Consider the following 21,351-nt stretch of genomic DNA (forward strand, 5'->3'; position numbering starts at 1 on the left):
CCTGGCTGCTCAATTTGTCTGTATTATTCCCAGGCTACCTGTCCTTGTTTCCACCCTCTGTAGGCTTTGTTTTTGTGTTTCAGTTTGACCAAGACCTCCTTGTTCATCCATACAGGCGTCCTGGCATTTTTGTCTGACTTCTCTTTCTTGGGATGCATTGCTCCTGAGTTTGGAGAAGGTGACCCTTAAATATTAATGAGCTTTCCTTTGGCCCCTCTTCCCTCTGGGGCTCTATCCCATGGTACTCTACCAAGGAGATCCCTTAAGAGGACAAAGTCTCCATCGCCTATGTGACAGGGTGGCACCACCATCCCCAGTGCTGGGAGAAAACCTGGCTGTGCTGCTTCACCCACAAGGTCCTCACGTGCTTCTTTCTCTTCCTTCCCTACAGATGCCACAACCTCGACCGCTGCTACCGCTCTACCATCAACTACTCCACGTACGTCTGCTTTTACCATCTGTCCAATGCATTTCTTTGGAGGTGTATTAGTTACTAGTTTATAGGCTGGAGTTGTATCATTTGAACGTTGTAATACTTTTGGCAAAAATCATTATTGGTTCTAACTGTTTAAATGCTACATACTGGTCCCCGATGTCTGGCTGATTCTGTTGTCAGAGGTGAATTTCAAGCTCTCTTGATTTTGTGGGAAATCGTCTTCCCTCGAGGGCTCTATCCCACAGTACTCTACCAAGCAGATCCCTTAAGAGGCCAAAGTCTGTTCTCCTGAAGTCCACGGTAGCGAGCTTGCTGTGCGCCCTCCTCGCTGCCCGAAGGATCTTGAACTCCACCATTTCATGGTCACTGCAGCCAAGGCTGCCCTTGAGCTTTACGTTCCCCACCAACCTCTCCTTGGTGAGAACAAGGTCTCCTCATTGTCTCCTCTATTGATTGGAGAAGGAAGCCGTCATCAACGCATCCAGGAACCTCCTGGATTGCTTATGCCTTGCTGTGTTGTGCCTCCAACAGATATCGGGGTGGTTGAAGTCCCCCATGAGGACCAGGGCTTGTGAACATGAGGCTGCTCCTCTCTGCCTATAGAGGGCCTCATCCGCTCCATCTTCCTAGTTGGGTGGGCTGTAGGAGACCCCCACTACAATGACACCTGTCCCTGTCCTCCCTTTAATCCTGACCCATAGGCTCTCAGTCAGCTCCTCATCCATCCCCAGGTGGAGCTTCGTGCAATCCAGCAGGTCATTGACACGGAGGATGACATCCCCTCGTCATCTCCCCTGCTTGCCCTTCCTCAAGAGCCTCTATCCTTCCATTCCAACACTCCGCTCACAGGAGCCATCCCACCACGTCTCCATGATACCAAGAAGATCATAGCCCTGCAAGTGTGTGCACAACTCTGACTGCTCTTGTTTATTCCCCATGCTACGTGCGTTTGCATAGAGGCATTTAAGTTGGGCCCCTGATGAAGCTGAATACCTCATCTGAATTTGTTTAGCACTTGCATTGTCAAATTTTGTCACTCACTAAAACCAGCCGTTTACAATAAGAAGACCGCCCTGTGGAGATCCCCAAGCTCTCCATCGCCCATCTGACAGGGTGTCACCACCATCCCCAGTGCTGGGAGAAAACCTGGCTGTGCTGCTTCACCCACAAGGTCCTCACGTGCTTCTTTCTCTTCCTTCCCCACAGATGCCACAACCTCGACCACTGTTCCCAGCACCACGCAATCCATTCCTCCAGGTGGGCCTGAATTTGTCATGTCTTTTCTGGCCGCTACTGTTGGCGGTAGCAGTTATGGGCTCAGAGGGTGGGTTTGCTCTTCTCCATGGGAGAGCAGAGCCAGGGAAACACACAGCCTAATCAAGCAGAGGGTGGCAGTCCTGCTGGCCTCAATCTCCTCGAGCACTGCCAATGCTAGAGGGTTTTCCCATGTTTTCCCTGTCTCCTTCTTTCCTAGGTGCCTCCCTGAGACTGGTGAACGGCAGGAACCGGTGCGAGGGGCGCGTAGAGATTTACCAGTACGGGCGCCAGGGCACCGTCTGTGATGACAGCTGGGACCTGAACGATGCCGAGGTCGTGTGCAGGCAGCTGGGATGTGGCTTTGCTGTTTCTGCACCATCAAATGCCTACTTTGGGCAAGGCACTGGCAATATCTACCTGGATGATGTGCGCTGCACAGGGAATGAGCCCTCCCTCTTCCAGTGCAGACACAATGGCTGGGGCGTCCACAACTGTGGCCACAGTGAAGATGCCGGTGTTGTGTGCTCAGGTACCATTGCTTTTCCTTCCTAAATACCAGGACGCTTTCAAAAGTGGCCCTTGTTGGCCGCAGTAAGGTGTGCGTTGGAGATGTGTTCAAAGGTTGTGGTTTTCATTGCTCCCACCACGGAAGACCACCCTGCGGAGACCCCCAAGCTCTCCGTCGCCCATCTGACAGGGTGTCACCACCATCCCCAGTGCTGGGAGAAAACCTGGCTGTGCTGCTTCACCCACAAGGTCCTCACGTGCTTCTTTCTCTTCCTTCCCCACAGATGCCACAACCTCGACCACTGTTCCCAGCACCACGCAATCCATTCCTCCAGGTGGGCCTGAATTTGTCATGTCTTTTCTGGCCGCTACTGTTGGCGGTAGCAGTTATGGGCTCAGAGGGTGGGTTTGCTCTTCTCCATGGGAGAGCAGAGCCAGGGAAACACACAGCCTAATCAAGCAGAGGGTGGCAGTCCTGCTGGCCTCAATCTCCTCGAGCACTGCCAATGCTAGAGGGTTTTCCCATGTTTTCCCTGTCTCCTTCTTTCCTAGGTGCCTCCCTGAGACTGGTGAACGGCAGGAACCGGTGCGAGGGGCGCGTAGAGATTTACCAGTACGGGCGCCAGGGCACCGTCTGTGATGACAGCTGGGACCTGAACGATGCCGAGGTCGTGTGCAGGCAGCTGGGATGTGGCTTTGCTGTTTCTGCACCATCAAATGCCTACTTTGGGCAAGGCACTGGCAATATCTACCTGGATGATGTGCGCTGCACAGGGAATGAGCCCTCCCTCTTCCAGTGCAGACACAATGGCTGGGGCGTCCACAACTGTGGCCACAGTGAAGATGCCGGTGTTGTGTGCTCAGGTACCATTGCTTTTCCTTCCTAAATACCAGGACGCTTTCAAAAGTGGCCCTTGTTGGCCGCAGTAAGGTGTGCGTTGGAGATGTGTTCAAAGGTTGTGGTTTTCATTGCTCCCACCACGGAAGACCACCCTGCGGAGACCCCCAAGCTCTCCGTCGCCCATCTGACAGGGTGTCACCACCATCCCCAGTGCTGGGAGAAAACCTGGCTGTGCTGCTTCACCCACAAGGTCCTCACGTGCTTCTTTCTCTTCCTTCCCCACAGATGCCACAACCTCGACCACTGTTCCCAGCACCACGCAATCCATTCCTCCAGGTGGGCCTGAATTTGTCATGTCTTTTCTGGCCGCTACTGTTGGCGGTAGCAGTTATGGGCTCAGAGGGTGGGTTTGCTCTTCTCCATGGGAGAGCAGAGCCAGGGAAACACACAGCCTAATCAAGCAGAGGGTGGCAGTCCTGCTGGCCTCAATCTCCTCGAGCACTGCCAATGCTAGAGGGTTTTCCCATGTTTTCCCTGTCTCCTTCTTTCCTAGGTGCCTCCCTGAGACTGGTGAACGGCAGGAACCGGTGCGAGGGGCGCGTAGAGATTTACCAGTACGGGCGCCAGGGCACCGTCTGTGATGACAGCTGGGACCTGAACGATGCCGAGGTCGTGTGCAGGCAGCTGGGATGTGGCTTTGCTGTTTCTGCACCATCAAATGCCTACTTTGGGCAAGGCACTGGCAATATCTACCTGGATGATGTGCGCTGCACAGGGAATGAGCCCTCCCTCTTCCAGTGCAGACACAATGGCTGGGGCGTCCACAACTGTGGCCACAGTGAAGATGCCGGTGTTGTGTGCTCAGGTACCATTGCTTTTCCTTCCTAAATACCAGGACGCTTTCAAAAGTGGCCCTTGTTGGCCGCAGTAAGGTGTGCGTTGGAGATGTGTTCAAAGGTTGTGGTTTTCATTGCTCCCACCACGGAAGACCACCCTGCGGAGACCCCCAAGCTCTCCGTCGCCCATCTGACAGGGTGTCACCACCATCCCCAGTGCTGGGAGAAAACCTGGCTGTGCTGCTTCACCCACAAGGTCCTCACGTGCTTCTTTCTCTTCCTTCCCCACAGATGCCACAACCTCGACCACTGTTCCCAGCACCACGCAATCCATTCCTCCAGGTGGGCCTGAATTTGTCATGTCTTTTCTGGCCGCTACTGTTGGCGGTAGCAGTTATGGGCTCAGAGGGTGGGTTTGCTCTTCTCCATGGGAGAGCAGAGCCAGGGAAACACACAGCCTAATCAAGCAGAGGGTGGCAGTCCTGCTGGCCTCAATCTCCTCGAGCACTGCCAATGCTAGAGGGTTTTCCCATGTTTTCCCTGTCTCCTTCTTTCCTAGGTGCCTCCCTGAGACTGGTGAACGGCAGGAACCGGTGCGAGGGGCGCGTAGAGATTTACCAGTACGGGCGCCAGGGCACCGTCTGTGATGACAGCTGGGACCTGAACGATGCCGAGGTCGTGTGCAGGCAGCTGGGATGTGGCTTTGCTGTTTCTGCACCATCAAATGCCTACTTTGGGCAAGGCACTGGCAATATCTACCTGGATGATGTGCGCTGCACAGGGAATGAGCCCTCCCTCTTCCAGTGCAGACACAATGGCTGGGGCGTCCACAACTGTGGCCACAGTGAAGATGCCGGTGTTGTGTGCTCAGGTACCATTGCTTTTCCTTCCTAAATACCAGGACGCTTTCAAAAGTGGCCCTTGTTGGCCGCAGTAAGGTGTGCGTTGGAGATGTGTTCAAAGGTTGTGGTTTTCATTGCTCCCACCACGGAAGACCACCCTGCGGAGACCCCCAAGCTCTCCGTCGCCCATCTGACAGGGTGTCACCACCATCCCCAGTGCTGGGAGAAAACCTGGCTGTGCTGCTTCACCCACAAGGTCCTCACGTGCTTCTTTCTCTTCCTTCCCCACAGATGCCACAACCTCGACCACTGTTCCCAGCACCACGCAATCCATTCCTCCAGGTGGGCCTGAATTTGTCATGTCTTTTCTGGCCGCTACTGTTGGCGGTAGCAGTTATGGGCTCAGAGGGTGGGTTTGCTCTTCTCCATGGGAGAGCAGAGCCAGGGAAACACACAGCCTAATCAAGCAGAGGGTGGCAGTCCTGCTGGCCTCAATCTCCTCGAGCACTGCCAATGCTAGAGGGTTTTCCCATGTTTTCCCTGTCTCCTTCTTTCCTAGGTGCCTCCCTGAGACTGGTGAACGGCAGGAACCGGTGCGAGGGGCGCGTAGAGATTTACCAGTACGGGCGCCAGGGCACCGTCTGTGATGACAGCTGGGACCTGAACGATGCCGAGGTCGTGTGCAGGCAGCTGGGATGTGGCTTTGCTGTTTCTGCACCATCAAATGCCTACTTTGGGCAAGGCACTGGCAATATCTACCTGGATGATGTGCGCTGCACAGGGAATGAGCCCTCCCTCTTCCAGTGCAGACACAATGGCTGGGGCGTCCACAACTGTGGCCACAGTGAAGATGCCGGTGTTGTGTGCTCAGGTACCATTGCTTTTCCTTCCTAAATACCAGGACGCTTTCAAAAGTGGCCCTTGTTGGCCGCAGTAAGGTGTGCGTTGGAGATGTGTTCAAAGGTTGTGGTTTTCATTGCTCCCACCACGGAAGACCACCCTGCGGAGACCCCCAAGCTCTCCGTCGCCCATCTGACAGGGTGTCACCACCATCCCCAGTGCTGGGAGAAAACCTGGCTGTGCTGCTTCACCCACAAGGTCCTCACGTGCTTCTTTCTCTTCCTTCCCCACAGATGCCACAACCTCGACCACTGTTCCCAGCACCACGCAATCCATTCCTCCAGGTGGGCCTGAATTTGTCATGTCTTTTCTGGCCGCTACTGTTGGCGGTAGCAGTTATGGGCTCAGAGGGTGGGTTTGCTCTTCTCCATGGGAGAGCAGAGCCAGGGAAACACACAGCCTAATCAAGCAGAGGGTGGCAGTCCTGCTGGCCTCAATCTCCTCGAGCACTGCCAATGCTAGAGGGTTTTCCCATGTTTTCCCTGTCTCCTTCTTTCCTAGGTGCCTCCCTGAGACTGGTGAACGGCAGGAACCGGTGCGAGGGGCGCGTAGAGATTTACCAGTACGGGCGCCAGGGCACCGTCTGTGATGACAGCTGGGACCTGAACGATGCCGAGGTCGTGTGCAGGCAGCTGGGATGTGGCTTTGCTGTTTCTGCACCATCAAATGCCTACTTTGGGCAAGGCACTGGCAATATCTACCTGGATGATGTGCGCTGCACAGGGAATGAGCCCTCCCTCTTCCAGTGCAGACACAATGGCTGGGGCGTCCACAACTGTGGCCACAGTGAAGATGCCGGTGTTGTGTGCTCAGGTACCATTGCTTTTCCTTCCTAAATACCAGGACGCTTTCAAAAGTGGCCCTTGTTGGCCGCAGTAAGGTGTGCGTTGGAGATGTGTTCAAAGGTTGTGGTTTTCATTGCTCCCACCACGGAAGACCACCCTGCGGAGACCCCCAAGCTCTCCGTCGCCCATCTGACAGGGTGTCACCACCATCCCCAGTGCTGGGAGAAAACCTGGCTGTGCTGCTTCACCCACAAGGTCCTCACGTGCTTCTTTCTCTTCCTTCCCCACAGATGCCACAACCTCGATCACTGTTCCCAGCACCACGCAATCCATTCCTCCAGGTGGGCCTGAATTTGTCATGTCTTTTCTGGCCGCTACTGTTGGCGGTAGCAGTTATGGGCTCAGAGGGTGGGTTTGCTCTTCTCCATGGGAGAGCAGAGCCAGGGAAACACACAGCCTAATCAAGCAGAGGGTGGCAGTCCTGCTGGCCTCAATCTCCTCGAGCACTGCCAATGCTAGAGGGTTTTCCCATGTTTTCCCTGTCTCCTTCTTTCCTAGGTGCCTCCCTGAGACTGGTGAACGGCAGGAACCGGTGCGAGGGGCGCGTAGAGATTTACCAGTACGGGCGCCAGGGCACCGTCTGTGATGACAGCTGGGACCTGAACGATGCCGAGGTCGTGTGCAGGCAGCTGGGATGTGGCTTTGCTGTTTCTGCACCATCAAATGCCTACTTTGGGCAAGGCACTGGCAATATCTACCTGGATGATGTGCGCTGCACAGGGAATGAGTCCTCCCTCTTCCAGTGCAGACACAATGGCTGGGGCGTCCACAACTGTGGCCACAGTGAAGATGCCGGTGTTGTGTGCTCAGGTACCATTGCTTTTCCTTCCTAAATACCAGGACGCTTTCAAAAGTGGCCCTTGTTGGCCGCAGTAAGGTGTGCGTTGGAGATGTGTTCAAAGGTTGTGGTTTTCATTGCTCCCACCACGGAAGACCACCCTGCGGAGACCCCCAAGCTCTCCGTCGCCCATCTGACAGGGTGTCACCACCATCCCCAGTGCTGGGAGAAAACCTGGCTGTGCTGCTTCACCCACAAGGTCCTCACGTGCTTCTTTCTCTTCCTTCCCCACAGATGCCACAACCTCGACCACTGTTCCCAGCACCACGCAATCCATTCCTCCAGGTGGGCCTGAATTTGTCATGTCTTTTCTGGCCGCTACTGTTGGCGGTAGCAGTTATGGGCTCAGAGGGTGGGTTTGCTCTTCTCCATGGGAGAGCAGAGCCAGGGAAACACACAGCCTAATCAAGCAGAGGGTGGCAGTCCTGCTGGCCTCAATCTCCTCGAGCACTGCCAATGCTAGAGGGTTTTCCCATGTTTTCCCTGTCTCCTTCTTTCCTAGGTGCCTCCCTGAGACTGGTGAACGGCAGGAACCGGTGCGAGGGGCGCGTAGAGATTTACCAGTACGGGCGCCAGGGCACCGTCTGTGATGACAGCTGGGACCTGAACGATGCCGAGGTCGTGTGCAGGCAGCTGGGATGTGGCTTTGCTGTTTCTGCACCATCAAATGCCTACTTTGGGCAAGGCACTGGCAATATCTACCTGGATGATGTGCGCTGCACAGGGAATGAGTCCTCCCTCTTCCAGTGCAGACACAATGGCTGGGGCGTCCACAACTGTGGCCACAGTGAAGATGCCGGTGTTGTGTGCTCAGGTACCATTGCTTTTCCTTCCTAAATACCAGGACGCTTTCAAAAGTGGCCCTTGTTGGCCGCAGTAAGGTGTGCGTTGGAGATGTGTTCAAAGTGGAAGACCACCCTGCGGAGACCCCCAAGCTCTCCATTGCCCATCTGACAGGGTGTCACCACCATCCCCAGTGCTGGGAGAAAACCTGGCTGTGCTGCTTCACCCACAAGGTCCTCACGTGCTTCTTTCTCTTCCTTCCCTACAGATGCCACAACCTCGACCACTATTACCACTCCACTATCAACTACTCCACGTACGTCTGCTTTTACCATCTGTCCAATGCATTTCTTTGGAGGTGTATTAGTTACTAGTTTATAGGCTGGAGTTGTATCATTTGAACGTTGTAATACTTTTGGCAAAAATCATTATTGGTTCTAACTGTTTAAATGCTACATACTGGTCCCCCATGTCTGTCTGATTATGTTGTTGCACGTGAATTTCAGACTCTGTGGATTTTGTAGGAAATTGTCTTTTCTTTGTTCTATCATTTTTATCTTTTTTGGGCTAGTACCTCTTGCTTTCGCTCATTCTTGTATGCCTTAAGCTAACCATATGCAAAATAGCAAGGGAGAGTCAGCGTTCTTCAAAGAGATCATCACACTTGTAGCCTGAATGACAGTAGCAGAACAGTTCCGTTTCTGTGGCGATTTAACCTCCCGTTGCTATGGCTTGGATACATAAAATGTATTTTCATTTGATCAGAAGTATATCTAAATTAATTACATCTAGATCTTATTTTCTTTCTTTTTTTTTAAAGCTAGAAAATATATTTGTGGTGGCTTACTTTTTAATTCCTTTGGAACACTTCAGAGTCCTTCTTATCCTTCGAATTATCCAGATAATGCAGATTGTTTGTGGCAAATACAAGTAAAGGATAATTTCCGCATTATGCTTACCTTTGGAAGTATTCAGTAAGTAAACCAATTTCTGCTTGGGCAATAAATGGATCCCAAATCTCACCTACAGTCACAGTTCCCAAGCACATTTCCCATGCTTATAAGTGAATTATAAATATTACATGGGAATTGTGTGAGTGCAGTATCTTAGTTTATTGTTTTTTCAGCACTTAAAAAACAAAGTTCACTAAATGCATTTTATTATATATTCATGTTTCTTCCTCAGGTTGCAAGGCGGATGCCAGAATGACTATATTGAGATCTTTGATGGGCCACCCAATACTTCTCCTCTGCTTGGAAGAATTTGTTCTAGTTCTTATCTTACATATACATCATCCTCAAACTTTATGACTGTCAGATTTCACAGTGACTCCAGATATTCCAGTAGAGGTTTTCATGCTGAGTATCAGTCCTTTCCAGCAGACCAGACCACCAGTAAGTTTCTATTCTGTTTGTAATGGTTTCTTTGCACAGAAGTTTTTATACCAGCCAACATGGCTTCACTAAGGGCAAATCATGCCTGACAAATTTGGTGGCCTTCTATGACGGGGTTACAGCGTTGGTGGATAAGGGAAGAGCAACTAACGTCATCTACCTGGAGTTGTGCGAAGCGCTGGACACTGTCCCACTTGACATCCTTGTCTCTACGTTGGAGAGATGTGGATTTGATTTGTCCGAGTGGACAGCAGCGACGAGTGGCATTCTGCAGGGGTCAGTACTGGGATCAGCGCTATTTAACATTTTTGTTGGCGACATGGACAGTGAGATCGAGCGCACCCTCAGCAAGTTTGCCAATGACACCAAGCTGTGTGGTGCAGTCGACACGCTGGATGGAAGGGATGCCATCCAGAGGGACCCAGACAGGCTTGAGAGGTGGGCTCGTGCAAACCTCATGAGGTTCAACAAGGCCAAGTGCAACATCCTGCACATGGGTCGGGGCAACCCCAAGCACAAATACAGGCTGGGCAATGAGTGGATTGAGAGCAGCCCTGCGGAGAAGGACTTGGGGGTGTTGGTTGACAAGAAGCTCAACATGACCCAGCAATGTGTGCTTGCAGCCCAGAAAGCCAACCGTACCCTGGGCTGCATCAAAAGAAGCATGACCAGCAGGTCAAGGGAGGGGACTCTGCCCCTCTACTCCGCTCTGGTGAGACCCCACCTGCAGTACTGCCTTCAGTTCTGGGGTCCCCAACACCAGAAGGACATGGACCTGTTGATGTGAGTCCATAGGAGGGCCACGAAGATGATCGGAGGGCTGGAGCACCTTCCTATGAGGACAGGCTGAAAGAGTTGGGGTTGTTCAGCCTGGAGAAGAGAAGGCTCCAGGGAGACCTTAGAGCAGCCTGCCAGTACCTAAAGGGGGGCTACAAGAGAGATGGGGAGGGACTTTTTACAAAGGGCTGTGGTGATAGGACAAGGCGTAATGGCTTTACACTGAAAGAGGGTAGATTTAGATTAGATGTAAGGAAGAAGTTCTTCACTGTGAGGGTGGTGAAGCACTGGCACACGTTGCCCATAGAAGCTGTGGCTGCCCCATCCCTGGCAGTGTTCAAGGCCAGGTTGGATGGGGCTTTGGGCAACCTGGTCTAGTAGAAGGTGTCCCTGCCCATGGCAGGGGGTTGGAACTAGATGATCTTTAAGGTCCCTTCCAACCCAAACCATTCTATGATTCTATGATTCTATTCTGATTTTATTTGCTAGGTTAGTATTTGTTAATGTTGTTAAAGAAATTCCACATAGATAACATTCCTACTTGTATTTCATAACTGGTTATTACCCAATCACTTTCAGACAACAATTATTTTTTCATTTTCAAAAAACTCTTCAAGTATCAAATTAATTGCCTTTACATGTTTTCTATGATGGCCAGTCTAAATTCATATTTCTTCTTATCACATCATTTTTCAGATATATTTTTACTACCTTTGTGGACAGATTTTCATAGAATCATAGAAACATTGGTTAGAAAGGACCTTTGGAGGCTTCCTAGTTCAACTATTCAAAGCAGAGCTATTGCCAACACCAGGCCAGGTCCATTATGAATTTGTATAGCTGAGTCTCTAGAAACATTCAAAGGATTAAATGTTCAAAGCCACTTCTTTAGGTGACCTGCTCCAGTACTGTCCTGCAGTCCCAGTGGGAAAGTTTATCTAATGTGCACTCACAACTTCCCCAGGCATGAGTGGTAGCCATCACATTTGGCTCTGTTGTCTTTTTAACTGCCTTTCAAGAGGCTGTGTGTTGCCAGTAGGTCCCTGTCATCAGTTATCTCTCTCTACCAAAGGTCGAACTCTCCCTGGGATCATTGCTTTTCATGTCATGGACTCAGTGAACCATCACGGAGATGGTTTCAGGATCCCCTCCCACCCAAGTAGTGTTTCTGAAAGGCAGTCTGCATGTTTAGCTCTACACCTTCCACAAAAACTTTTGGATACTTACTCAGGAAAAACTTCCACTTCTTAGCAATTTGTGTGAGTGGTGATACAGGCTCAAGGTCTCAGTAAAAGCCTATTTTAAGCTACATATTTTTGTCAGGAGAGTAACTGAAGGTCAGCTGAAGTTTGTCAGAGTCTATTGCTTATTCATATCTAAATCTAAGGTGTAAAAATAAGTGGTTTGGCTTATGAATTCTCTCCCCTAAATAGTAGCAGCTATTGCATTTGTTGAAGTTGTAACATGCAAGCATTATCAAGTGCCTGAAATCATGAATAATTCATATTTTCTTCCCTAGCCCTTGTGTGCTTGCCAACCTACATGCGCGCAGCTGTAGACAGACACTATCTCCAGTCACAGGGCTACTCGGTGTGGAACGTCAGCCTGTCTGACCCTTCCTGTAGACCAACAATTACATCAACCGAGGTTATATTCAACATTCCATACAACGGCTGTGGTACACGTAGACAGGTTGGTGTCAACATATTTTGGAGAGCTCTCCAAGTCTGGGCATGGAAATTTAATAGACATTTGGAAAATTGTCATGAATCGCAAAGAGTGTTGTAGCCCACAGGTATTCAGAACACAGAAAAGAAGCATGTGTTTCTGGAGGCTAATGTTTGTTAAACATTCCTACTTATCCTTCCCAGGATTTAGGTAATCCCTGTATCTATTTCAGAGTGCTGTTCTAGAGAACAAAATATAGGAGACAGTTAAGTGAACAATCCCATCCAGGATGCTTGGGTTTTCTGGGTATTACATGTTCTTTCTGACTAATGCTAGGCCTGGCACATACAGAAGTTCATAGTAAGCACTGTGAACATGACTACATGTGATAATTTTGTCCTCGTCTAATGTGTCAAATAGGGCAACAATGAAACTATCACCTACTCCAATGTGATAAAAGCACATGCTTCTGATTACATCATCAAGAGGCACAAGGACCTTCACTTGCACTTCAGCTGCAAAATGCTCCAGAACACCTGGGTGCAAGTAATGTACATTGCCAATGACACCAGTGACGTTGCTGATCTCAGTGAAACCCAGTATAGCAGATACGACGTGAACTTGACATTCTACAATTCCTCATCTTTCCTGCGGCCAGTGCGTGACTTTCCATACTACGTTGACCTGAATCAGAATTTGTTCCTTCAAGCTTCTCTTCACAGCTCTGACCCAAATCTGGTGGTGTTTGTGGACACATGCGTGGCATCACCTGATCCTAGCAATTTTAGAACACTGACCTATGAATTGATCAGAAGTGGGTAAGAACCAAGAATTACTTTAAAAGTACCTGCATGCATAGTTCTGAAAGAGCTTAATTTATGAAAGAGTTGGTTTAGGGCCAGTGTACATTGGTTGCAATTCTCAATACAAATATAATTCTAAGAAAGACTTTTTGGCAAAGCCTGAATAAAATACAGTATGACAAAGAAATGCCATTCAGAAGTTGCAGTCAAGCACTGAGATTTCCCTCAAGGAGGCAGTGTAGAAACGGAGGTCTGAATTTGTTTCTGAAATAAATGCATGAAATATAGGGATGTCAATGGCTCTACGTTTCCATACATCAGAATTAGAGTTTTGTAGCATCATGACTAGAATACAAAACACTCTGTTCATAAAGAAGAGAAACTCCTTAGTCTTTTCTTGCTATTCTAAAAACATTTTGCTTGATTCAATACAAAAAGTGCCTTTTGATTTGAAAAGGAGTAGTTGTGGAGTCTTGTAAAGAATGCAAAACTAACAGGGAGCTAGAAGCATAAAAGTGTGGCTTTCAGTGTCCCATTTTGTTCCAGGAATGAAAGGCTCATGCTAGTTTATTTCACTTCTGTGGTTGGTGGGATTGGAATTTCTCTGCCTTCTGGGAGGGCGTTCACATCAGTAACCTTAGCAGTGTAGTAACCTACTGCTAAGCTGGAAGTCAGGCTTGTGACAGGCTAATGAAGTGACACAGTGCCTCCTGCACACTGGGTGAATGTCCTCCCTTTTATGCTTTATGTTAATCTTAGGAAGGTTTTTTCCTCTTGTTGGGGTTTCTTTTTATTTTGTATATAAAAACACATATTCATTAAGCCAGATACAGAAGTATTGTCTACCTTTGTGAGCAGGACACTCATGAGGGAGATGAGGCGAATAGATTCTGCTAATTTTCCAGTTAATTTTTATTCATGTGACATGGATCTGTGCCAAAAGCAAATGTATTTACTGAATCTAAAATCAATAATATCTGTCTATAAATATCAGGTGTGTTGGGATATTACTGCAGTATAAAATAAATTAAGAATGAGAGGACTTAGAATCCTTGGTGTATTTATTAGGGAAATGAGCACAAATATAATTAAAGACAACTTTGAAATATTCTGGGGTAGCAATTGCGGGTGAAATATTGTGATATCTTTTCATGGTGGTTAAATTAAACCAGAATGAGTATGATCTAAGTTAGGTAACTTCTAAGGCTAGTAATTGTCAGAAAGTGAAACTCATTGACAGGAAGGTTCATCTAGCAACTTGCTCTGTGAAACATCTGAAGATCTCTGTCAGGTGTCAAGATTCCTCAAACGAGGTGCTCTACAAACATTGAAGGACCAAAGAGCATGTTCATTTCCCAATAAAAGATGTGTATTGGAATTAGTTTTGTCCTTCCAGAATAGAAAAGGGCCCTTTCTGTTTCTGCAAAAACCTGCAGGGCCCTCTTTGCAGACAGGTAATCCTGTTTGCAAATGCAAAACAGGTCCTCACCTGAAACACAGAAACCAGCTGAACAACTAGTTATTTTTCAGCTATTCATGTTTACATGAACTTTGTTGAGCTGTGATATTTCTGTGTATACATTATTGTGGTAGAAATCACTGCCACTCTTACTTATTTTTGTCTCTTAATTTCTCTTTTTGCTAAAACCACACTTTTTTATTTTTATCCTTTTGAATTCTTTTATACTCTTACCTTCTGGGTTTATATTTAAACGCAAAACATATTGCACAGAGATAGTGTAATAGTGTTTCTATTAACAATAGCTAATCTGTTAATTTTATATCTTTCCAGGTGTGTTAAGGATCCTACCTACTCTTCTTACTATTCACCATACAGTGATGTTGCTCGGTTTTCATTTAATTCTTTTTCGTTTATCAATCGATACCCATCAGTTTACCTGCAGTGTGAGTTGGTGGTGTGCAGGTACAATGACTACTCTTCCCGCTGCTATCAAGGCTGTGTTAGTAGGTTCAAGAGGAACGCAGGTTCTTCCCAAGAAAACGTGAATGTTGTTATTGGACCTGTCCAGCTTCGGGAAGCTCACGCTGAGAACAGGAACACTGGTAAGTTTAAATAACTTAAATAACATAAGACTCTCTATATTACTTACTGTATGTTTGCATGTCAGTTCAGACATGAAATCCAGCTCTGAAATATACCTTTGCTGGTTTATTCACAACTCTGATATAATTCTTATGGGGATTTTTTTTTTTAATGAAATTGTTTTATAAGGTTTACAAGCTACTTCCTATTATAGTTTAGATCCATTATTTGTTCTGCGCATGTCAAATAGCAATTGATTCAGTTCTGTGGGAAGAGGGATGAGATGTAACTCTTCGCCCTGCAGGACTTATACTAATTTTTCAAAGCTGTCTGTGCCTGATTGGCATGTCTCTTATTTATTAGCAACCAATCTGTAGGTCTCTTTGGAAATGTTGTTTGCCTGTGTCCTGTAGATGCTGGTTCCACTATCAGAAAACAGCATCTTATTGTCTTAGAGTGTAATCATTACAAACTTTTAGTTGCTCTTTAACTTCTTGCCATAACCTTTACTTGTTTGGCATGGCCACAGAATCGTTTGTGAAACAATGTGCAATAAAACAGTTTGGTTTCTGATCAGATCCAGATTGCAACATTTTAATTCAAGTTCCCTTTACCTAACTACCTTTGAGATTAACTAGCTCAGGAAAACAAATGTAAACCTCTCTTTTTCTCTTTTATGCACAGAGCTGGCCTCTGATATCCAGGCAAAAGGGGATTCTCAGAGCTCAGCGCCTGCTGCCAGCTCCCACGTGCCTCTGGCTGTGACTGCCATGGTGCTGGTAGCTGCCGTTCTCACAGTGGGAGGATTTCTTTTGAAGCGTAAACTACAGAAACCCATCCCGTACCAGATAATGTGAGAAGCAACCCAAAACTTGCAGGTGGAAGGATATTTTCACCAGCCATCTGCTTCACTATGCAGTTTTACAATCTGTGTAGAGGAAACTCTTACTTGACTATTCCATCATCCAGATCTTGTCTGAAGAGTGTACTGTATCAAGATAACACCCTGTGTTACCGTGAACTGAACTTATAAAGGAGCCTGGCTTTAAAATCCTCAAGTCCAAATATCCCTAAGAGGTAAAGAAAGGTTGATTCTTCCATCCCAGCATCCAAATAAGCCACCATCTTCAATGCTAGCCCAGCTGACACCTAAGCACCATGCTCATTCACTCGTGTCCCCTCTCCCAGTGGGATGGGGAGGAGAATCAGGAGAAAAAGGTAAAACCTCATGGGTTGAGATAAGGACAGTTTAATAGGCCAGCACAAGGAGGGAAGAACTAATAACAATAATAATACCAATAAAAGAATCTATAAAGCGAGTGATGCTCAAGGCAATTGCTCACCACCCAGAACCTGATGCTCAGCCTGTTCCCAAGCCACGATCCCTCCTCCCCCTGGCCAGCTCCCCCAGTTATATACTGAGCATGATGTAATATGGTATTGAATATCCCCTTGGCCTAGTTCAGGTCAACTGTCCTGGCTGTGCCCCCTCGCAGCTTCTTGTAAAAATTAACTCTATCCCAGCCAAACCTAGGGCAAACACCATGAGATACTCTGGAAAGTAGTCCAAGAAAAATGTTTCTTTGAGGCAAAAATATCTCAATAATGAGCCATATGTGAAAAGGCACAGGGGCTGTACAACATTCCTTACTTTGGGGGGTATGATTCCTCACAATTACATGTTTCTCTGAGAAAATGTAGGCCATTTATAAGATTTGTTTATAGAGGACAAATATAATCAAATCTGTTGTGTAAATGTGTAATTAAAAAAAGCAAGAAAGAAAACGCTTTTTGAGCAATACTTTTTTTGTGTACTTTCAAACATACCACCTATGTGTGTGAACCCCTAGCTAACGCATTATCAGATAGGGGAATGTGGCTTTTGACAAAGTGACTTTGCCAAACAATGATTTCTGCTCTTGTTCTTACGCATTTCTACACCTGTAATGGGGGGGCGGGAGAGAATGTACATAAGTTGCCATAAGGAAGTGTGACCTGTCTCCTATCCCCATGCGAAAATAAAATAAAAAAAATAATAAAGGAAGCATCTGTTTAGAAGAAGCTACTTACTCCAGGTGGAAAGGTCATCGGTATTTGATTGAGAAACGCTCCTCTTTAGACTTTCCTGTTTTCTAGCCAGCTATGGAAGAGGAAAGTTTGTTGGGAACAGTATAATGTACTATATGCGAGGTGAGTCAGAGACAAAGTAGTGACGTGTAAGGAAGGTGAGCTGTACTCTAGGCTGACATCCTGACCTGACGAGGAGGATGTGGGCAGCTCTGATGGGAATCATCGTTACAGACTGTACCACTTTTTCCTTCAAGCTGCCTTTTCCTGGTGACCCCAGGCAGGCCTCTCGTCCCCTCTCCATGCTGTGGAGAAGGGACCATACGAGGAGGGACTGGGATTAGGCTTTCCCACCTCTCTAGAAGAGGACCTTCCCCTCTGCTCTTCCCAGACGTGCCGTTTTGTCTCCTGCCCATGCTCCGGCTGTGGCTTTGCTGCTGTGGTGTTGCTACCCCACCATTTTTCAGGGCATAGCTTGATGGCACTTTTTCTACTTCTCCTAGTCTCTGAATATTATTGTGATCAGACAAGCAGAAGGATCCTAGACCTAAGCTGTTGGTGCCTCCAATGTGCACCTGTGCTGTTCAGAGTTGAGTCTTCCCATACTATGTCTGTGCCAGGGGTCCCTGATGGAGATATACCAAGATTGTATCAGAATGCCAGGTAGAAGCCTGTGGTTCAGTGGTTTCCATATTAAATGTTGCTGTAGAAAACATGGCTAAACTGTTCAAGTAGTTGGTGCCTCAGACTCATCCTCCTTATTTCTGTCCGCCTTCCTTGAGCCACTAGTATTATAGAAATGCAGGATTCAAGAAAACCAGATCTGATGATGACAAAAGTGTCATGCTCTAAAGCACATGTACCTGGTGGATGATCTCTCTGCCACAAACCTTCCTTCCCAAGCCCTGCCTCCCCCCCATTCAGGAAATCTTCTACCAGTAAATCCAGTGGATTTGACTCTCAGCGGTAGACAGTTCTGATCCACTTGCATCCTCACCATTGAACAAATGCAAATTGATTTGCAATGACATGCTTCACATGACACAGGCACCAGAGCCCAAGAGGCCATCAAGGAACCCAATAAATGAGACTAAGCTGCCTCATTGGATCATAACGCATGGATTCAAACTACCATTCCTTTGTGCAGATGTCTGTGGATATCCTTATTCCAGTGTAGGTACTTTCTTGTAGTCATGGGGGAAAGCTGATTAATATTCTTTGTCCTTTTAACGGTTTTCATCTGGACCTCACAAAAGCCAGTATGTCTGCAGAAGTCTCCTAACAATAGTCAGCAGAAGAGGAAGTGTTTTCAAAACTTGGTGGAGCTTCTTTCACAGAGTAATGAGCTCAGAAACACTTTGAGCTGCCGGAAGTCCTACAGAACAAACGTGTTACTGCAAGAGACTTACGTAGCCAATGGGAAGGATGAAAGCATGTGCTGCATGGTATTTGCATTAATTAATTAATTAATTGGAACATAACATTTATCTATGCCTACTGTGCAGAGGTTGTCTAATAATCAAGATCTCTAGAAATATCTAGATCTTTGAAGTTTGTAGTAAAGAATTAATTAATGTAGAATGTACTGAAGAATCAATTAATCAGTGTTGTTAATTTACCTGGATAGTTTGACCTTTTTTTTCACTTGAACCACCTGGGAATCACTTTCATGTTCCCCTTCCTCCCCACCCTTTTCAGTTATTACAAGGGCTTGAAGAAGAATTGCTATCCATCACTTACTCTCGCTTCACTGATTGCAGTGTTTGATTGGTCAGTCAAATATACTGGATTTTTTCTGCTTCTTGCCAAGATGTCAAAACTAGTAGAATATGAATAGTGAATACCAGGTGTTGCGTATGTTTCCTCATTCATGTGTGAATGTGGCTGTTTGTATAAAGAAGAAACATATTTACCCTTCTCAATGCTCACTTTCAAGGCTTCCAACATTATCTTTGGCCTCTTGTGTTTTGCACTTCCTTCTTCCATTCCAATAATGCTGGCCTTTGTGGAAAGACCTTCTAAGTCATCCTCTTTTCCTTGGGCTCCTGGACTTTAGTCTTCATCCTTGATGACTGTCCCTGGAGGCAATAAATTTGTATATGGCAGCAATTGTGCCACAAATTTTAACTCCTGATAAAGCCATCTGCCATCCAAGACGTGATGGCTGTAGATGTAGGAATCAGATGAAGAACAAAATTCTGGCTCTTCAGTGTTAGGATGGTCTGCAGCTTTTTCTAGCTAAATGGTTAAAACACAGAAACAGAGGAGAGTAACCACTCTAGCAAGAGAGTGATGAATGAGAATGAAACTTTATTTCATGTTGTGGAAAAGCTTTGGATTCATTCTTCAAAGAATGACACAGCTGTAATTGTCACTATGCAAAATTAAACAAGGAATATATTCAGAGAGATTCTTAATAGAAATCTGAACCTTTTTTTCCCCCATTTGATGGTTCAAAGGATCAAAGCAAATTTTAGAATAAAGTTAAGTTGCAACCTATGTAATTTACTTAACTATGCATAAAATCCACTGATTTTTCTGCAGAGTTTTCACAAAAAGTTATCAGCTGACCCTGATTCTCTTGACACTTTCTTGCAATCTAACAGTGTCTCAGTGAATAGAGTTTTGACTTGAACTTAAAAGTGCCAAAAAGGAATGTGTTCATATTGGGGCTGGAGGTGTTGACTTCAACTGCAAGGTTCTTCAGAAACTCCCCAGTCATTCTTGAACAGGGCCACCAGGTCTTATCTTATTTCATTTAAAGTATGCCAAAGCTTTAAGACATTCATGGCTCCCCAGGGAGTCTTGCCACACCAGCTGGCACCAAGTTATGAAGCTTTTTTATTACTTTGTGGAGGAAGCCTATTTAAGTTCCAAGATTCCACTACCTTCCCCAGACCTGCCAAGGAATCTCCCCATAAAAGAAAAATACAGAGATTCATCAGCCAGAATTGAAAGGTATCTTTGGATAGGAGCTCATTTTCCTTGCACAATGAGATGTTTGTGAAACCTATGGTAGCATAAATATTTCCTTCCAGGGAGTGGAAAATGTTACTCTTGAGATATTATCTTTCTGCAAAACCCAGGAAGTTACAAAATCTTAAATAACAAATCAAACATATTTTTGTTTCAGATCATAGGATTGTGGTTGTTTCATTGTTCTCCTGTAGAAAGAGAAACCTATAGAGCCACTCCCCTTCAGAAATAGAGACTATATATTCTGATGGTTCCTTCTGTCAACAACACTTGATGAGATGGGTATCGCTATGATTTTGACATGGCTACTCTTGTTCGGTATCACTGTTCTGGAGACCAAATCAGGTAAAGCACTTAGACTTGTTCCAGGGCGCATAAAAAAGATATAAAGACTGCTTAGGGTCCTCTCTGCTGATTCCACGAACAGAAATTACATTCATGCTGGCATTGGTTTGGGCAAAAGATTAAAGGGGAAATTGGATGAAAGAGATAAAAGTACAATTTTGTTTTACTAAGATTATCAACTAATCATCATAGTGAATGCCAATGATTTAAACCATTTAGTAGAGTTCGTTTTGCTGCCACAGGGTCATCCTTGTCTTAGTGCCTTGTATCATTGCAAGAATTGTGTCTGTAAGTATGTAATGAACGAGCCATTCTTCCAGTTCCAGAAATCTGATCTAGGAATTATGGAAGAATTCATTTTTTTTTAATGTATATTTATTCCAGAGTATATGCATGCATACATATGCTATATATTCAATATTGCTTGTATTATTTGATTCTTCTTGATCTTATGTACAGTTTAACAAAATATAACAAGAAGTTAGTTTTCATAATCTAGCACTGTGGATAAATCAGGAACATCTAAAAATAATGAAGGACATGAAATGCTTTTGGTTCAACTTTTTTTGGTCATTGACTTTTTCCTTATGTGACTAGTTTCTATCTCTTAAGTGACTTAGGTGACTTTGAGCTAAACAGTTCTATGCATATTCTAGAATAATTGCAGATTATTTTTCTAACTAGCTATTTAAGCATTACTATGATAATTTATATTGCCATCATCGCCCTCATCCAGTTTTCTTCACCTGTCCTCTGCTTGCCTGGTGATAAGCCATCTCACTCTGGCTGCTCTAGTTCTTCTCTCCGCTCTTGGCTTCATTCCCCAGCCCCTGTCTCTGTCTCCTGGGTCAGAGTAAGTGCTGTATTCGTATGACCACAGGCTTTTGTCTTTTTGACACCTTTATGGTGTGAGGCAGGACAGAATCTATCTAATTACATGCCCCATGGTTATGCTGTCACGGTGGTGACAGACCCTGAATGAAAGCAAATAAGACTGTTTTAGATCGGCTTTAATTTCCTAATCCCACTCTGACTTTTTGCCAGGTTTGCTGTTTTACTTCTCAAAAATCCTATGAGTGTGGCTCTAAAATGTACATGTCCAAGTAGATGTTTGAAGAAACAAATCAGATTTAAGACAAGGGGCACTTTTGTAGCTTCTCCCTTTGAACTGCCAGTTAAATGCATACAAATA

General features: G+C 46.3%; 1 protein-coding gene across 1 annotated transcript in view; it reads left to right on the forward strand.

Moving 5' to 3' along the window:
- Nucleotides 1–238: 238 nt before the first annotated feature.
- The window catches only part of DMBT1 (deleted in malignant brain tumors 1), a 36,373-nt gene continuing 15,260 nt past the window's right edge, over nt 239–21,351 (forward strand). The window contains 11 exon segments of the mRNA XM_069795708.1: nt 239–439; nt 1,138–1,335; nt 1,643–1,760; nt 1,911–2,222; nt 2,753–3,064; nt 3,595–3,906; nt 4,437–4,748; nt 5,279–5,590; nt 6,121–6,432; nt 6,963–7,274; nt 7,805–8,200. Coding sequence (XP_069651809.1) covers nt 239–439; nt 1,138–1,335; nt 1,643–1,760; nt 1,911–2,222; nt 2,753–3,064; nt 3,595–3,906; nt 4,437–4,748; nt 5,279–5,590; nt 6,121–6,432; nt 6,963–7,274; nt 7,805–8,200 — 3,097 coding nt within the window.

The sequence above is a fragment of the Haliaeetus albicilla genome, chromosome 11 (assembly GCF_947461875.1).
Source record: "Haliaeetus albicilla chromosome 11, bHalAlb1.1, whole genome shotgun sequence".
NCBI lineage: Eukaryota > Metazoa > Chordata > Aves > Accipitriformes > Accipitridae > Haliaeetus > Haliaeetus albicilla.